The 19845-nt window shown below is 51.4% G+C and overlaps 1 protein-coding gene across 8 annotated transcripts in view; it reads left to right on the forward strand.

The window, feature by feature from the left end:
• Positions 1–17922, forward strand: part of ANO1 (anoctamin 1) — a 153523-nt gene extending 135601 nt beyond the window's left edge. For all 8 annotated transcript variants that reach the window (XM_084757079.1, XM_084757077.1, XM_084757081.1 and 5 more), the window contains 5 exons: positions 1203–1355; positions 7346–7398; positions 8831–9015; positions 13486–13591; positions 16213–17922. In XM_084757079.1, the coding sequence (XP_084613205.1) occupies positions 1203–1355; positions 7346–7398; positions 8831–9015; positions 13486–13591; positions 16213–16479 (764 nt within the window). In that variant the 3' untranslated portion in view covers positions 16480–17922. The remainder of the gene's footprint in view (positions 1–1202; positions 1356–7345; positions 7399–8830; positions 9016–13485; positions 13592–16212) is intronic.
• Positions 17923–19845: the final 1923 nt, after the last annotated feature.

Consider the following 19845-nt stretch of genomic DNA (forward strand, 5'->3'; position numbering starts at 1 on the left):
TGCAGAAGCAGCCCGCTCTGCTGCCCCGCACTTCAAGGCCAATGAGAGGTCACCAAGACATCTGGGAGATGGGTTCCCACAGCCTCCTGCCCTGCTCACCCTGGTAACAATAGCCACACTCAGCCTGCTGAGCACAGGGTGACATTCTGCAGCTTCCTTGTTTACCCCCTGGCATGGAGCACCCTTGGATCAGGTCCTGCCATACAGCTCCTGGACCAGCTTTCCGCCTCTCGTTCCTCTGGTGACCTTTTCCTGACCTGTTGCAACTCATGTGGACTGCAGCTTTTAGGGCCCAAGAAGCCCAGAGCTGGTGAAGAGCAACATGAGGCCTGAAGGGAGATTCAGGCATGGTTGGGGGGGGGGGGCGGCTAGGCCAGGCCATGAGCTCACTTCGATCTGCCTCTGAGCAGAGATGTCATAAACCTGTGAGCCCTGAGCATGCCTGGGACTCTAGAGTCACACCAGGGTGAACATGACCAGAACACATTTATAGATGGGTATAAAAGCTACACCGTGTACAGCTGGGGAGATGTCTCGGCATGTGAAGTGCTTTCTACACAAACGTGAAGGCATGAGTTCAGTCCCCAGACCCCTTGTAAAGAGCCAAGTGTGGAGGTGTGTTTATAATCCTAGCAGGGAGGAAGTGGAAACAGAAGGATCTCTGGGGTTCCATGGGAAGTCACTCTAACCTAATCTGAGCCCCAAGTCCCAGAGAGAGATTCTTCTTTAAAAACAAACAAGCAAGGCGGGCGGCACCTGAGGACAGACATTCCAGAATGTCTTCAGCTCTCCACGCACACGTGCACACCATGCAAACATGCACAGACACACATCAAACAAACAAACAGGCCAGCTGTGATGGCACACTACCATAAAGCCTGGGAAGCTGAGGCAGGAGGATTGCCACAAGTTCAAGGCCAGCCGTGTTGAATTGCAGATACTGTGACTTCTTCTGTCTTTGGTTTCCTGGGCCTGGACATTGTCATTTCCCAAGATGGCAGTGGCTCTCTCCAGAGAGATCCTCATGAGCCTGCAGGCAGGTCCATGCAGGTGGATTCATGGAGGCAGTTTCCATGCAGGCGAGTCCATGCAGGCGGGTCCATGTAGGTGGGCTCCTTCCAAGCAGGGTACCAGACAGCATGGTCTGAGTCATGCTGGATGCAGGATGGTCCATAGCGCTGATGTGCCTGCTCTCCCTACAGTCATTCAGTTCGGCTTTGTCACCCTGTTTGTCGCATCCTTTCCTCTGGCTCCACTGTTCGCCCTGCTAAACAACATCATTGAGATCCGCCTGGATGCCAAAAAGTTTGTCACTGAGCTACGGAGGCCAGTAGCCATCAGAGCCAAAGACATTGGTAAGTGAGCTGGGAGACGGGCTCAGAGCGCATGGGCAGGGGGCTGCTGCTCTTGAGAAGCCAGTGGGATCCAAACCAGTGTTCCTTGCAAGGGCTTTCCCACCACCTTCCCCAGTGATACAACATCTTGAATGTGGCCCACTGGTCCTCCAACCTCCAAGATGTGTCAGCTACCAATGACATGGCACTATTTGTCAGCTGTCTATTTGTCTCAGGTGTCCACTGATGTAGGTCTCTCAGGCATGTCCAATCTTTTGGTGTTGTGACATGACACTGTCATCCACAAAGTTTGTGCTCCAGAACAGTACAACTGAGTTTAAAAAAAAAAAAAAGAAGAGAATCACACACAACCACATGCTCACACACACACACACACACACACACACACACACACACACACACACAGACCAAAATTCATGTTTTAAGTAAGTTTGTGATGGCTTTCCTGGAGTGCATCAGACACACATGAGAGGATGATTTTCCTCTGTACTTATTCTCAGCACCCCATCCTCCAACACTGGGGTGGCCCTAGAACACTGAGGATAGAATATTAGCTGCTCCCCCAAGCACCCCCTGCTTCCTGTAGCACTACAGTACTCAGTGCTCATGGAAAACGGGGTTGTTGGGGCTGGAGAGAGTGTGCAGCAGGTAAGAGTACTGGCTAGTCTTGCAGATGCCTCAGCTTCCATTTTTAGCCCTCATATTGGGAGTCTCACAACCGTCTATAACTCCAGCTCCAGGGGATCCAATGCCTTCTTCTGGCCTGCAAGGGCACCTGCATACATACACACACACACACACACACACACACACACACACACACACACACATACACACACGCACACACACACACAAGCTTAAAAGAAATGTTTTGTTTTGTTTTTTAAAGAGAGAGAGTACCTCCTGTAGCTGAGGAAGTATAGGCTTGTCATTGGATGACCTGCCCGTGACGTTCACGGCCAGGATGAAAGTCAGTGTGTGGCTGTGAACCCTGAGTCTCCTGGCCATGTGTTGTGCATGGAGAGCAGGGGTATGGGGAGTGGGCTACATAGCACTGCAATAGTCCACAGCATCCAAAGAAGAACATGCATCCCCCTGGGGGTGAGTGCTCCGTCTTAAGAGGCAGTTAAGGGTAGACACTGAGCATATCCAGAAAAAGGAAAGGACACGGAAGATGGAGTTGACAGAACTCCAGATACCATGCGTACCTCAACCAGATGCAGTAAGGATGGTGTCTTTACTCTAAAGTGAGACCTACTGTCTTTTAATCCACCTCTTTTTGAACAGTCTTAGTGAGAAGGTCACTTCTGTGCTGAAAACTTGTAATAAACAAAGACTGAATCACATGAAGGAAGCCATTGGTCACCTATCCATATAGATTATATTCCTTAATGATAGGGGATCTTTGGTTTGGGTTCTGTGGCCCAGACAGGAGTTTGCAAGACCATTAAGGGTTTGCAAGACCATTCCTGGCCTCCTAGACATCCTGGTCATTCCGTGGGGAATCCTTGAGTAGTACCACCGGCCCCTGTGAGAACCCCCAGACTGCACCATCCACTCCATAGTCTCTCTGGCTTTTGTTAGTGACTCTGACAAGCTGGATGGCTCTTTGAGCCATCCCTTGGCTTCTGGTGGCATGGCCAGCCCCTGCCAGGGAATGCCACATCCTCCAGTCTTCCATCTACCTCTGAGAGAAAGGGAACTGGGTTTCTCTGTCTCCTTGTGATCTTTTACACCAAGCTGGATGGTCAAGTGCAGCAGCTGTGGTGACGTCATCTGTTTGGTCTTCTAACCTACCTCCCCCATCTCTGCTGCAAGCCTGTAGAGACATACACCCTGCCCCCTCCTCCAGCCTTGAGAGTGGCCTGGAAACATGGAAGCTGGGTGAGGAAGAGATCGGAGCCAGGGCTCACGTGTGAGACCCTCATGCTGAGCCTGGACACCGTGGCCTCTTAATGCCACCTCGTACCCAGCAGGCAACCCAGACAATGGAAACAAATACCCAAGTGGGCCTCCCTGGATTCTACCGACAGACTTAAAAGCACAGCAAGTCTCTAGACAAACTGACTCTCCCAGGCCTCAGTGTCCCCTAACATTCCCCATTGTGGTCATCAGGTAAGCCATACCCAGGTATGGCCAGCCTGCTGGCCTCGGGACCTTCCAGGGGCTTTTGGCTCGCCACAGCTTTGGGAGCACAACTGTTCTCAGTGGAAGGGCAAATCCAGGCACTCTCCCCTTTGCTCTTCGAAACACAAAAGCCATTCCCCAGAGGGCTGATGTAGAACCAGCCCTGGGCCACATCTGGGTCACTTCTGAGCCGCAGGATGGGCACCCTACATCGTCCTCTAAGACAAGCCCAGAGATGTGCCCAGTGCAAACTTCTCCTGGAACTTTCTTTCCACCTGCTGAGCCCTTGGAGGAAGCCTGGGAGAAGCTAGGTCCCCACTGCCTAGAAAACCAGGCCCTCCATCTCCTAATGAACAGAGGGTCAACTTGGCAAACGCTGCACTGAATGCTGGAGGCCCAGGGGAAACTGGATTCTCTGAGGTAACTTTCAGAAGCTCTTTAGTTCCCTGTTTCATGGCCGGAAAAGAAGAAAAGGACATGGCCACACTGTTCCCTGTTGGGTCCTCACAAATGACCCAGTGGAGTCCCCAGGGGGATGTGTCACTGTTTGGTGAATTCTACCTCAGGACAGAGCTTGCTACTATCCCTAGATGGTAACCCCTGAAAACCTAGAAACCCACCAGGTGACCAGGGTAGCGTGGGTGGCCTCCTAGCTTCTGCTATCCTCCCCGCCCCCACACGGGGCTCCTGGTGTGTCCTCAGAGTCCTCGCTCCAGGCTCCTTGCTTTTTCCCAGGCCTCACGGATCAGCGGCTGCTTCCTGGTTCCTGCCTAGTTGATTGGAGGCGTGACTTGCCTTTCACATGCTTGTTTGTGGCCTCCTGAGCTGTAACCTTTTGCTCAAAGGGGCTTTTGTCTTCCTCCTCTGATCCGTGCAGAGCCTCTGGGCCAACGTTCCCAGGGGACAGGAGACCCAGTGGCGCCAGTGTCCTGCACCCCCCACAGACCCTGGGTAGTGGCAGCTGTGCTCCCAACTGCAGGAGCTTTATCACATGGCCTCTTAGGTGGAATTCTCTGTTGGGGGGGCCAACACAATGTGTGTAGGGGACCCCAGAATCGCTGCGCTATTCTGCATGCAGTGAGGAGCTCTAGCTTCTGGTCTCAGCACTGAGGTGAGTGGGTGCCATGCTCTCATGGAGCACCTGGCCTGCCCAGCTCGCCTCCTTGTCAAGCTAGTGGAAATGAGGTTTAGACTCCACTGGAATGGTAGAGAGGGAAGAGAAGGAAAAAAGGATCCACGTGTGATGGCACACACCGGTAACCCCAGCACTCAGGAGGTAGAAGCAAGAGGATCAGAAGTTCAAGGTCATCCTGGGATCCTCATCTCAAGGTCAAGCCTGGGCTACGTGAGATTCTGTCTCCAAAAATAATAAATAAAGTAAAAATAGGCTTTAGCCAGTCATTCTGCCACATGCTTTTGATTCCAACAGGAAACAGAGGCAGGTGGATCTCTGTGAGTTCCAGGCTGGCTAAGGCCACACACTGTGACGCTGTTTAAAACAATTAAATAATGAGAAGGGAGGGGAGGAACCTTCCCTTCACATTCTGACTGGAATTCTGAGGTTGAAGTATATTGCAAAATTATCAAATCACCCAGCAATTCTATTCCTGGTTTATGCCCTGGAAAATTGAAAACAAATATTGAAATAAAAAATTGTCTATAGATCAGGCATAGCCATACCTATAAATCCAAGCACTCAGGAGGGCAAGGCAGGAGGATCGCCAGTGAGATGGTCAGCCTGGGCTACATAGTGAGTTCCAGACCAGAATCTTGGTTATGGATTATGACCCTATGGGTAAGATGAAGTAAGTTGAGGCCACCCTGAACTGTATCTTTGCTTGGCTAGGGCTTTGGCCTCGGTAGAATACTTGCCTGCCCTGCACAAAGGCCTGGGTTTGGTCCCCAGCATCTCATAACACAGACATGACATCACATGCCATCATGTGCCAAGCATAGTCCTAGCACTTGGGAGGCGAAGTAGTAGTGCAAAACTGTCTTTGGCCCGCAGTGAATTTGAAGTTAGCCTGGGCCGCATGAGACCCTGTTTCAAAAAAAAGAAAAAGAGGAAGGAAGGAAGGGAGGGAGGGAGGAAGGAAGGGAGGAAAGAAAATAAAGCAAAGAGCTAAAGCAGTAAGAAGTGTCTGCTGGCTCCAAGAGGTGGCATCAAGGACTCCCCTGAGTGTAGGGTACAGGTGTGGTCAGCTGACCTGCAGGAGCCCTGGGTATCAGCCACAGCATCTCTCTAGGAAGCCTGCCTTACTTACAGGAGCAGGTTCTGTCTGCCACTGTGGTTCAGGAGATGGAACTCTGGTCACCAAGACTGAGCAAAAGGAGCTCTTACCTGTGGGACCGTCTCAGCAGCAAGGGTTTCCGGGAGTCTGTAACCCGCAGGCCTGCCTCTTTGTGGCCTTTGCCTTTTTCTGTCTGAAAAGGCTTTGACAACTCCTGCAGCCAGTCACCAAACAGCTAATGGGTAACTGCCACAGAGCCCAGGAGACACAGGGGTGTCTAAGCCACAGCCTGCTCTGAGTCTACAGAAGAGTTCTTGGCTCTGGAGTGGGGGACAGGGGGGCAAATGACACAAGAGAACATGCATGAAGCGCTCCCAGCTGTGACTGAAATATGTTTGCGATGACCTAACAAGGATACCCTCCCCTCCTAGGGAGGGAGGCTGGCTCCCTCATGCCTATGGGATTTTCAGCATGCAGAATCTATCTGCCTGCCTATCACTTCTGCTAGCAGGAAGTTAGAACCACCAAGACAGGAAGCGCCAGGTGGATGTCCGTGAACATCTCATCTCGAAGAAGGCTGTCCCGGAGGCTCTTTCCTAGACTTCCCAGCTGTTGGCTACACATGGATGTTGCTGATGTGTGATGGAGATTGTTTTGAGCTGGAATCGTCTCTGGCTGGGGCAGGAGGATAGACCTAACACATGCACACTGCTATAACCATGGCTGCTAGGATGCCCAGGGCCGGAGATCTGCTAGCCTCCTGGGCCACCAGTGTGAAACTCAAAATTGAGATCTTGGAAGGTATCCCGCTGCTCCTACGTAGGGAGGACAGCATGCAGCACTGGGCCACACACGACACCTGAAACAAAGCACCTGCCATGCTTCCCCCAAGGTGACTTCTGAGAAGAGCTGTCATACAGACCTGGCCCAGGGCTGCGAGCCAAATACCAATGGGACACGCTCTTGGCCTGATGGAGAGCAGTTCAGGACAGGACCCCTGGGCACACAGCCAGCCCCATGGGTGAAGTTGGCAATAGGGCATGCAGGCTATAGGGCTGCCTACAGGAGTCTCAGCCTGGAGGCCCTAACCATTACCTCACCTCCTTCCTGGGCCTTGTTCCTTCTCTTTTCCAGTGGAAGATGTCTGAGGAGCAGGGTCCCACCACACTGGGTATAGGCCTTCTGCCCATTTGGGATCATAGTAGTGGAAGTGAGGTCGGATCCAAGCATTGTGATTGGCTGAACACTTCTGAGCATCACCCCCAAGGCAAGATCTCAGCCTCACAAGTCAGGATGCCCTAGCCCCAGATGTTCAAGCACTGGGTTCGAGGCCAGGTCACTAGCCATAGGAAAGGGATCTTCCTGTGCTAAGCACCTATAGACAGATTCACAGGGAAGGTCGGGGCCACTAAACACCAAAGTGTCTAAGCCTTGGTACTCATAGATAGCCCATAAGGTGCCATAGCAACACAGTGCAGCCAGGGACACTGGCATTCTCTGGGCTCCTTCTGTGTCTTCCCCAGTACTGCTGAAAATGGCTCTTTAACTGCCCCAGTGCCTCCAAGATTGGGCCCACCGGGCACCACAAAGCAAAGGCCTAACCACAGGAGCTCTTGTCTGCTTCTCCCCTAGGCATCTGGTACAACATTCTCAGAGGCGTCGGGAAGCTGGCTGTCATCATTAATGTAAGTGAAGGGAGTGGGAATCCTGGCTGGGCAGTGAGGCCACCCAGGCTGTTGGGATGTCGCTTGTTAGAAACTTCCCTTGAAGACTAGGGCTGGGTTTATCTACCATGTGTGGCTCGGTAGGCAGCACGTACGAGGCCCGAGTTTCAGCCCCAACACTGAGTAAATCAGATGTACACCTGTTCTTCCAGCACTTGGGGGTGGGGTGAGGGGTGAGGATCTGAAGTTCAAGGTCATCCTCAGCTAAGATATATAAGACCCTGTCTCTAAACAAACAAAAATTCTGTTCAGAACATAGCTGAAAAGGAAGAGGCGAGCTAGCACCCCTGTCTCTCGCAAGCCCGGCACCATACTCCCAGCTTCCTTCCCAGCCTCCCATGTCTTCTCAGCTCATGGCATGGCCCCCACTAGCCTTTCTTAGCCTCAGGACAGGGCTCCATGTTGTTACAGCAAAGCCCAAGGCTGGCTCCGAATCATGAAAACCACCAGTGGACCTGTAGCATCCACAGCAGTGTTCCTATAACCTTCTGCCTCTTTACCCACTGACCGAGCCCCCATATGCAGACCCCACGCGCGTGGGAAGCAGGAGTGGCTCCCAGAACAGCACCAGGTGCAGAGTGACCAATGCAGGGACACCTGGAATCCGGTCCTCACCAGGCACCGGGGTGATAGTCAAGCTACTAAGAGCCTCCAAACTCCACACTGTGCTTCCCTCCTGCCAAGTCTCCTCTTCTCCAAGCAAAGTCTTAAGGCCCCTTCTTAAAGGGACTGGGGCAGGCTGAAATACAGCTGAAGATCTATGCCTCAGCCTGGAGGAGCAACAATAGGGTCCAGAATGAGGGGGCCCTAGAGTGTAGCCCGGGTAAACCAGGCCGCATATAAGGCATGTTATGAGGACACCAGCAGCTATGTTAGGAGCTCCCAGAGTATTCTAAACCCTCTGTGTTCTTGCACGCTGGTGGTGGAGGTGTGGCCTGGCAAGTCCCATGGTGCAGCTAGCTAAGGCACAGAGAAGGCAGGTGACATACCCAGGGCCATATAGCCATCAGAGGCTACTGGGCTTCAGGCCTCTGCATGAAGTCACTGCAGAGGCAGTTCTGTCATAGAGAGGTGGGCAAACTTTACAGTTTGAAGATTCCTTCTTTGGGCTCTTGAATTTCTCCAGCAAACCCAGGAGGCGAGTCTGTGTTCAATGGGCACAAGCAACCCGATGAAATAAGAGCAGAAGGGTGGCACAGAGAGCTTGGGACCCCAACCAGAGCCATACAGCTTGTGAAAGGCAGCCCACCGTCCCTGCTGTCCCTACTTAAGGACCAATGCCATAGTCATTCAGGCTCCTGCAAGCTACGTCCTCACTGTTTGGTCACCCATGCAGCTGCCCTGCCCCATCCCGGATGCACACTCACTCCATATCCCCCGCCCGCCCCCGCAGGCCTTTGTGATCTCCTTCACGTCAGACTTTATCCCTCGCCTGGTGTACCTCTACATGTACAGTCAGAACGGGACCATGCATGGCTTCGTCAACCACACGCTCTCCTCCTTCAACGTCAGTGACTTCCAGAATGGCACGGCTCCCAATGACCCACTGGACCTGGGCTACGAGGTTCAGATCTGCAGGTACTGCCTTCATGTCTCCCTCTGAAGAGGGCTCCTTGCAGAGGCTGCTGGGAAGGGCTAAGGAGGAGCCAGGCTTCTTCAGGGGTAGGACTCAGGGAGTAGTTGCGTGCAGTTCGTAAAATGACTGCAGGTGGTGGCACATGCCTGTCACCCCACACTCAGAGCCTGAGGTAAGGGTATTGCTGTGAGTTGGAGGCCAACCTGGACTATACAACCTGAGACCATGTCTCAAATGTAGTATACTGGGAAGTGGAAACAAAAGATCAGAAGTTCAAGGCCATCCTTAGCTATATATTGAGATTGAGGCCAGCCTGTGCTATATCAGATCTTGTCACAAACAAACAAAGCCATGGGCTGGAGAGATGGCTTAGTAGTTAACGGCACTTATTCTTTCAGAGGACTTGTGTTCGATTCCCAGAACCTGCAAGGCGGTTCATAACTATCCATAACTTCAGCAACTAGGGATCTGAAGCCCTCTTCTGGCCTCCATGGGCACTAGGCATGCATGTGGTGCACCAAATACATGTATGCAGGCAAAACATGCAAGTACATAAAATAACTAAAAAATGGTTTTGGTTTTTGTTTTCACTTCTTTTGAGTTGGAGTCTCTCACTGTGTAGCTCTGGCTGGCCTGGAACTCACTGTGTAGACCAGGTGGCCCAAAACTCACAGAGATCCTCTCACTCCTAAGTCCCAGATCTAAGTCCAGACTGCAGGACTTAAAGTGGCATGGCTGGGATTAGAGGGGCACACTGCCCAGCTGAGGCCCTGTCTTTATTAATAAATAAACACAATATGGTAGACTGGCAGGAAGGGGCAGAGAGCTTTTCACTGTTCCTGGAGCTCTGGTTTTGCATAGGCTCTGTTGCCAAGAAGCCAACATGATACCTTAGCTCATGCCCCCACATAAATGTGGGTTATCCCTGAAGATTCCTGTGTGGGAAGCTCCTCCTCAGCACGGCAGAGGAGAGGTACCTTTTAGAGGCGGGGCCTGGAGCCGGATGGTGGTGGTGGTGGCAGCGGCTCTCAGAGGCAGGTGGATCTCCATGAGTTCAAGGCCAGCCTGGTCTACCAAATGAGTTCCAGAACATCCAGGGCCACATAGAGAAACACTGTCTCGAAAAACAAAACAAAACAAAAACAAACAAACAAAAAAGGAGGGGCCTGACACTGTTATTTCAATATTGAGGAGATGGAAGCAGGAGGATCAGGAGTTCAAGGCTATATATTGAGTTTGAGGCACCCATGCTAATGAGACCCTATCTCAAATAAGTAAATAAATAAATGTATATATTTATAAATTATTATATATTATATCATATTTATACATGAATAAATAAGTTACAAATAACACTTATTTACTTATTTATTCAGGTGGCTTCAGCCTGCTACAAGGAAAAAAAGAAGGGAAAGGAAAGGAGATACCATTTCTATGTGTTTTGTGCTGGGGCATGGAGCTTGCAGCTATCCTGGGACCCTGTTCAGAGGGGAGGGAGAGAGACAGAGAGAGACAGAGACAGAGACAGACAGAGAGAAGAGGTGGAGGGTAGAAGGGCAGGTTTTGAAAGAAGACAGCCCAGCATGATTTCCATGTATGAAAGCTCTCTCCGTACACAGCCCTGGACAGAAATCCTCCAGCCCAGGGAACCCTCCCAATTTGAAAATACAAGTCACTTCAGAGGATGTTGCTTCCCCCAGCCCTCCCTGCCCAGCATCTCTGCAGAGTCTCTACCCCCATTTGCCCCAAGGTCTCAGAGTACCCATTCTGAAGAGAAAGGCTCAGTGCCCCACCCCCACCCCCCTCCTCCTAACCAAGGAAAGGTCCATGTTCTGGAATGGATTTCCTCTGGTTGTTGGTCCCTTTTGCTCCCTGGAGAATCAAGATTTTGTTCGTGCAGCTGTGGGTTGATTGGGGCCCTATGTGTGCACCAGCAGCGGTGCTGGTCACACCTGAGGAAAGCAATGGTGGGGGGGGGGCTCCTGCATTGGGGGGAGAAGAGGGGCCGATGATCTGCCACTCTGTGGTGTTAAGGTACACCTCAAAATCCAACCTCACATTGCGCAGCCAGACTGCAGACACCGCAATGTTGAAAGCACCCTCCCCTAGGGAACCATCGGGCACCACAGAGTTCAGGGAAAGTCAGTAAGTGAAAACGGAAACTCCTGGCCGAGTGGTGACTGTGCTGAGGGTGAGATGTACCGATGGCAGGGAGGACATAGCTGGAGGATCCCAGGCCAAGCCAGGGAAGCAGACCTCCAAGAAGATAAGGTCAAAGCCCCATGATCCTGTTGCTCTAGCCCTGTGAAAACAGAGCCTCCAGTCCCCAACTCCACTTCCAGCCAGATTTCCCACCATCAGAACCACAATCTTGTACCTTGGCCACTTGAGCTCCCCCACGTACACCAGGCACACCCACCACAGCCACCTCCTAACCCTGGAGCCCAGGCCAGTCCAGAGTGTGGCAGAAGCAGTAGCTAGGAGCTGGGGTCCCTGCAGGCCCCTGTTTATTTCTACACTAAAGCAGGCATGGCCTAGGTCAGCCCCCTCTGCCCTGAGAGACCACACTCTCTCTTCTCCCCGTGGGAGCTGGAGGAAGGCTGGTTAATAAAGCTAAGTAAGTGAAGAAAACAAATCGTCTAGAGACCAGCGTGGCTAGTGGGAGATGGTAAGATTCATAGAGTGGACTCTCGGGGATGCATAGGAGCTTTCCAGAGGAACCAAGGTTTTGATGGAAAAGGAGGAACAGCCACTTGTGGTAACACTGGGAGCACAGGCTGATTGTTCCTGGTAGAGTGACTGTGTAACTTCTGCTCAGCACCTGCCTCTGTCCCCAGCCAGCCCCATCTGTTCGCCACAGGCCCTAGAGACTCCTGCCCAACTCCCTACCTGAACAGAAGGCCCCATCTGCTGTGTTCTCACCTAAGTGTCCCCTGGGATAGGGTTGGGCACTCAGTAGCTGCTGACAAATGCTTAGGACATAAACAAGTGAGGGGATGCTCAGCTGAGGCCTAGATAAGCCAAGCAAGCGATCAAGGACACACAGTAAGTCTATGGTAAATGCGAACTAAACATCAGGGCTGTGCTTCTGAAGGGGCCTGGGGCCTCCTCCTGGTGTCCCCTCTCTGGGCTTCAGCCATTCCTGACCAGCCTGGGACATACCACTTGCTCTAGAGACCCTGTCCCTGATGTTGGGAATTGTATTATATTAGTTATATACCTCACCACTGTGACAAAGCCCCTGACAAAAAATCAACCTAAGGAGCCAAAGGTCAAGTGTGGCTCACAGTTTGAAGGTGCAAGTCCATCCTGAGGGAAGTGAAGGCAGCAGGAACGTGGGGCAGCTGGTCACATTGCATCCACAGTCAGGAAGCAGAGAGACACACAAACGCTAGTGCTCAGCTTGCTTTTTCCTTTGTGTTCGGTGCAGGACCCCAGCCCATAGGCGGGCCACGCCAACCCTTACAGTGGGTCTTCCCACCTCAGTTAACCCTCTTTGGAAACACCTTCCCGGAGGTCCAGGGTGATTCTATTAACGTTTTTCATGGCGCAGGGGTGGGTGCTCAAATGTACCACGGTGCACTTGTGGAGGACAGAGAGCAAATTCCAGGACTCGGTTCTCTCTTGCTACCACGTGGGTCCTAGGAATCAAACCCAGATAGTCAAGCTTGGTGCCATGACCTTTACCCAGTTACTCATCCCCCAGCCCTCCATGCTGAGGCTAAATCTAGTCAAGTAGGCAGAGAAGATCAACTATGTGGGCTGAGAGGTTAAGAGCACTGGTCGCTCTTCCCGAGGACCCACGTTCAGATCCCATGACCCACATCTGGCCCCTCACACCACCTGGAACACCAACTGCAGGGTGACCTGCCACTCCCTTCTAGCCTCTGAGGACACTGAATGCACATTCTCAGACACATAGACACACATAATTAAATTTAGGAGAAGAAAATTAGGCATCCTTTCTTTTTTTTTTTTTTTTTTTTTTTTTTTTTTTTTTTTTGAGACAAGGTTTCTCTGTGTAGCCTTGGCTGTCCTGGAGTCACTTTGTAGACCAGGCTGGCCTCGAACTCACAGCGATCCACCTGCCTCTGCCTCCCGAGTGCTGGGATTAAAGGCGAGCACCACCACCGCCCGGCCTAGCCATCCTTTCTTAACGTCATACCAAACGCATCTCTTTAAATCGCGTTGTCCCACCCCTGGCCCTAAAGGCTCAAAGTTCATTTCATAACACACACTGAATCTAGTCTGTCGCCAAAGGTCCTCAGAGTTGCAGCACTTCTAACACTGTTCAAAGTTCCTGGTGTGTCTGCCTTATGGCAAGACTCTGGGCCCTGACTACCCCATCCAGCACAGAGAGAATTTCTAGGCAAAGAGCAGGCCATCCCTGCAAGCAGCCACTGCCTGGCTCAAGCCCGAAGCTTCTCGCCAGGGCCACTTGACCCGCCCTTGACTCCCCATACCCTTTGCAGGTACAAAGATTACCGTGAGCCCCCATGGTCAGAACACAAGTACGACATTTCCAAAGACTTCTGGGCTGTCCTGGCCGCCCGGCTGGCATTTGTCATTGTCTTCCAGGTACGTGTGTGTTGTGGATGACTGTCTTCAGAAAGCAGAGGGACAGCACTTGGAAAGTATAGACAGGGATGGCATGCGGAGCTGATAGTAGCAGGAGGCAGGGACCTTGAGACATCTTTGGGGACTCTGAGGAGGACACTGACTGATGTGAGCCTGAGCAGTGACCACAGAGAATGTCGTGGAACAGGCAAAAAACAGGGTGAGCTGGTGAGAGCCATAAGATCCATTGAGCAGACTTTCAGGAAGGAGAGGCCAGTCCCTGTCCCCACTTGTCTCCCTCTGGGTCTCTGTGCCAGGGCCAGGGCAAGTTCAGACTGGAGGCAGCAGCTCTCGGATAACTCCAGCTGGCAGCAGTATCTTCTGTGAACTGAGCTACAAACACACACACACACACACACACAGACATACACACACACATACACACACACACAGACATACACACACACACACACACACACACACACACACACACACTACTGAAGGGCCAGAGAGGAGTTAGTGGGGCCATGCTGCCCGGGCCATGTCCCTGCCAGGATCAATGCCAGCAAGACAGCCAACCAAGCACTCAAAAGCAGGCAAAGCCTAACACCAGGTCCTCCAGGCTGTGCTCCTCACATGCCCTCACCGGGCACTCTTTCCTCCATCAGCCTTCCACTGCAGTGGGTACAGAAGGTATTGAGCTAGGACTGGGGCAATGTCCTAGTTTTCTTTCCTGTTGCTGTGATAAATACCATGACCAAAACCAACTTGGGGAGGAGTTTGTTACACTTCATCCCTGTGGGAAGTCAGGGCAGGAACCTGGAGGCAGGAGCTGATGCAGAGGCCGTGGAGGGCTGCTGCTTACTGTCTTGCTTCCCATGGTTTGCTGGGCTTGGTTTTTCTACAACCTAGGACCACCTGCTCAGGGATGGCTCCTCCCACAGTGGGCTGGGCCCTTTCACATCTCCCACTCTCTGACAAGAAAATGCCTCATATGAAAAGATAGCTCAGCCGTTAAGAGCAGTAGCTGTTCTTCCACGGGACCTGGGTTTGATTCCCAGCAACCATCCTGAAGCTTACAACCATCTATAACTCCAGGCTTAGGGGATCCTCTTCTGGCTGCCCTGAGCATCATGTTACACAGGCACGTTACACAGACAAGTTGCACAGACATATAATCAAGAACAATGCTCAAATACATTAGATAAAATAATTTTTAAAAGTTTTTTCAAAGGCTGGCAGATCACTGTGAATTCAAGGTCAGCCTGGCCTACAGATTGAGTCTAGGATAGTCAAGGCTACACAGAGAAACCCTGTATCACAAAAAAAAAAAAATTAATTAATTTGTTTTTTACAAAAAAAGAAAATGTCCCCCAAGCTTGCCTACAGGCCAATCTGATGGAGATATTTTCTCAATTGAGGTTCCCTCTTACCAGATGACTGTAGCTTTTTTTAAATTGACAGAAAACTACCTAACACAGATAAGGGCTACTGAGGTCAGTGGTTTTCAGTCTTCCTGATGCTGTGACTCTTCAATATAGTTTCTCAGGTTCTGGTAACCCCAACCGTAAAATTATTCCATTGCTACTTGGTAACTGTAATTTTGCTATGTTATGAATCATAATGTGAATGTCTAATATACAAGATATCTGATATGTGACCCCCAATGGGGTCGTGACCCTGCTGCTCTAGGATAAGGGGACAGTATAGCAGGCAGGGGTGTGGTGAGCAGGGTTTCCACTGAGGACAGCTCTGCCCATCTCAGTGGGCACTGTGCCCCAGCCACAGAACATAACAGGCCCTGATCCTCTTAAATGGCTGGTCACTAACTCCCACAGGCAGGCTGGGACCAGGGAGGCGAGAGGGCAGAGGGCTCCTAGCTGTGCCATGCTGTTGTCGTTCAAACTGAGAGCACAGTGAGGAGAGTCACCATTGAACACCGGCAAATCACCCATGCTCAGGTGCCAACACATGCGCCTCAAAGGCATTCAGTGAACAAGAATTTTGGTCTTACTATCCAACTTACCTTTGTCTTGTCCCTAAAACATCTCCACTGGGATGTCCAGCACCATGGGACCTAGCAGGTCTCGGGCTTTACCAGCCCTTGGCTCTCTCCTGGCACTGCAGGCCGTTTCTTGCAGCCTTGCAGCCTTGGTGATCATGGCTGTTTGGTAGCCCGGGCAGTTGGTCACTTCTGAAGATCCTAGCAAAGAATCAGTCTCTCAGAGCATTTTCTTGACAACTCAGTACAGACTTCTCAAGAAAGTCAATATGGGACAGTGGGGTACAAGACCCTGCTCCATTCCCAGCTTCCCGCCGCCCCCCCCCAATAACCCCCAGGTCCCATTTATACCGTCTGGGAAACTGAGGTTCAGAAGAGTGAAGGCATGCACAGGGACAGAGAGTGAAGGGGCGGGCTTTGCCACACGGAGCAGGTAGACAGGAGGTGGGGCACACAGGTAGGGGTGTGCAAATGGGGTGCGCAGGTGGGATGCATAGGTGAATACATGCAGGTGGGATGCATGGGTGCATAGGTGGGAATACACTTCAAGTGGGCTGCGCAGGTGATGTGGACACTAGGCAGAGGCTGGGCCGTTCCCCAGGCCCCTCTGGCCCCATCCCCATCACTGTTCTCCCTGCAGAACCTGGTGATGTTCATGAGTGACTTTGTGGACTGGGTGATCCCCGACATCCCCAAAGACATCAGCCAGCAGATCCACAAGGAGAAGGTTCTCATGGTGGAGCTGTTCATGCGTGAGGAGCAGGGCAAGCAGCAGCTGCTGGACACGTGGATGGAGAAGGAGAAGCCGAGGGACGTGCCTTGTAACAACCACAGCCCTACCACCCACCCAGAGGCAGGTGACGACAGCCCTGTCCCCAGCTACGAGTACCACGGGGGCGCGCTGTAGCCATGATGGCAGGCCAGCAGGCCAGCAGGCTTCTGACCATTACCAAGTGACCACTTGGTTTCCTCCAGAGCCAGCACTTTTAGCCCTACTAGGGCCTGTGGCTCTTGTGCCATCTGCACTCGTGGAGGGCCACTCCGATGCGACAACGGTCTTCTTTCTTCTTTCTGTTTCTTCTCATTTTTGCACAAGGCCATTATGCAGGGACGGTTTTGTTTTTTTTTTAATCTTTAGTATTCAATGCCAAGGATGGTTGGTGACGGGGATGAACGGAGCAAGTGCTGTTCCACAGATCCATGGCGGGGGACATAGAGGCGCTCCCCCCACCCCCGCAGTGGTAAGGGGCCAAGGCCCTGAGTCAGCATCCTTAGTCTGAAGGATACCTTGAGATAGGTGCAGAGTGGTGTCCAGGAGCCTGGGGACATTTTGCAGAAGGACGAACAACTTAGACACGGGTTCCCAAAGATGTCATCCGCTCCAGTTGGACAAGGTGGATGACGCCACTGTCTTTTCTTCTGGGAGCTCAGAAGTTCAGACCCAAAGTCAGAAGCAGAAGGTGCCTGGCTACCTGAACAGCACACACATGGTGGCGGCTTATTGTGCTCCAGTAACTGGGAGGTACAGGAGTCCTCAGTTGACCAGCGCCCTCAGCGTCCCTGGCAGACTCCACATCAGCCACTTGAGGGCCCCTCACACTTAGCTGACATCCTCCTTGTGCGGCAAGCTGAGGTGACAGGCAGGGCATCTCTTAAAAGGCTGACAGGCCTTACGAAGCCCCAGGGCCTCCATGGGTTCGTTTGTCGCTTTTTAGAACATCTATTGGTTTTTGTCTAAAGATCAATAATGTGGTGTATTTGAGGGATTTTCTTTCTGTAGCTCAAGGTGGAAGGAGTTTATTTCATTAGTTAACCAAATACTGAGAGGAAATTAAAATATCATTACTACCAAAGATTTTTCTCAATAAAGGCTTCTATTTTGGTAACACGCCTATATTTTCACTCACGGGGATATGAGATCCTCGGCACTTAACTGTTGTAATAGCTTCTCTGACACAAGCCTCGTGGGCCAGCTCCATTTGGTGTGCTAGCCAGCTGTGCGCAGTCTCTCAGCACTGCTGCCTGAAGTGTCTTGCCTACACTGGAAGAGGCAACTCCCTTCACTCACCTCACAGCAAGGTGGGTGGTCCTGGAGCTGGGCTCCGAGTCACGGGCTTCAAAGGTTTTTACTGTTTGCTAAAATCATGAGACCTGATGCTTCTGTTTTCTCTTGTGCAGTGAGGTGGTTTCCAGTGATGTTTTGTATATAGCTACCATATCCAAAATTAGGTTAATTACCGAAAATTCTTTTACAGAAACCGTTTTTTAAAAAAAGAACAAAACTGAATGTATACACCCACCCACAGGAGACTGTGGCTGAGCGTTTGTCAAAATAAATTTGAATACACAACCCTGGCCTCTCCTGAGTGCTCTTGTCCCAACCTGTTCCTGTCCCCAAGGTCGTCCCTGATGAGCCTTGTGGTTGATACTACAGATTTGAAAATGACTTGCCTGAGAATGTTAGCGGACACTCATTTCTTTGGTGGCAGATGTCTGAGTTGTTCTAGATGGTCCCAAGATGCCATCTCCCTGTGCTGGGTATATGGCTGTGCAAGTGTTTGTGTGTGTCTCTGTACATGGCACATGCATGTGTATCCTCATGTTGTTCACGTGTGCCTGCGTGTGTTTGTGTCTACGTGTTCATGTCTGCATACACACATGTATATGCATACCTGTGCATGCACACATGCATGTATATGCATACTGTTATGCTTTGTAAGTGCGTTGTGTGCTTATGTTTCACTTGCTTCCACATGCATAGTTCTGTATGTGAGTGTGTATAAACACAGGCATGCATGTGTTTGCATTGACATGTGTGTGTGCATATGTGCATTCACATGTCTGTGTGCAGATGCACTTGTGTGTTTGTGTGTGGACTTGTGCACTTGGTCCTGCTAGGCATGAGACTATGCTTCAGTGGCGATTATAGTCATCCCTCAGGCACCTGTCGCAGCTTCATGGCTAGGCCACCATCCACAACCCAGTGCACTAGAATCAGCATCACACATTGTCCCAAAATCCCATGGGGAACTACTTTGTGGCACCAGTGTTTTCGTGTGGGCAAAGGGGGACATTTATTTAAAGATGTCACCCATATTCACCATAATATGCTTTGGTAAAAACAAAAGCTCTTTCTAACACCCAAAATGCCAGTAAAGCAGTCAGTCCCTTAGCTGTGGAGTCTACACACCACCTGGCCCAGAACCTCGCCAGGACAGCATCGGCCTCTGGTGCCCTCTAGTGTTAGCACCCACATGCACACCTTGTAGAGAACTGCAGCTCCTGATCTAACTCCGCTGTAACCAGTGGCTCCAGAACTGTTCTGGCTGGGCATGGTGGCAGGCACACTTGAATCCTAGCACGATTGATCTCTGTTTGATTGACTGATGAGTCAGGTTGATCTCTGTGAGTTCAAGGACATGCAGAGCTACATTGTGAGAACCAGTCTCAAAAGAAAGAAAGAAAGAAAGAAAAAAAGAAAGAAAGAAAGAAAGAAAGAAAGAAAGAAAGAAAGAAAGAAAGAAAGTGCAAGGCGAGGGTCTAGAGCCACATTTCACGCTTGAGGTCCCAGAGGCCCCAGACCCCTCACTAGCTCTAGGCAGAGGTCTCCTAACAGATACACGGACACACGGGGACACACACACACACACACACACACACACACACACACAAACAGAGGAAGGGGGCCTGAGGAAGCACTTGCAAGGACAGAATGGACATGTGCCTTCCCTCTGGATGGCCCTACCTACAGGGGGTGCTGGGCACTGACCCCAGAAGGTGACCCTCACAGCCCATAAGGAAGAAAACGTTGCTGGCAACTTCGTAAGCAGAGTGAGGCTGCCTCAAGTTTCTTCACTGGGTCTGGAGGGAGGCTGGACAGGAAGAGCATGTGCAAAGGTCCTGAGGTGGCAGTGTGCTTGGTGGGTGAGTTCTGAGAAGGGAGAGGCAAGGAAGCTGCAAGACAACAGGGAGAACATATCAAGGCTGACCCGGGCAGGGCTCTCTGGCTTCATGGGGACTGAACCTGGTGGCCTGGGCTGTAGGAAGGGGAGGAGATAGCAAGCACATAACTGGGATTTGGTTGACATTGTGGATTCATGCGATGGTTAAGGGGAAATCAGTGAATCGGGACACCATAGAGATGGTTGCAGGCAGGCATACAGTAAGCCTGGCGTGAGGTGGATGGAGAGTGGTTAATATTGCCACAAATGCCTGGGTCCTGGTGACAAGAAAGCCAGACAGCCAGGGCTGTTATTTTAGGTGAGATTGCAGA

The sequence above is a fragment of the Acomys minous genome (genome assembly GCF_964271855.1).
Source record: "Acomys minous genome assembly, chromosome: 2".
Lineage (NCBI taxonomy): Eukaryota > Metazoa > Chordata > Mammalia > Rodentia > Muridae > Acomys > Acomys minous.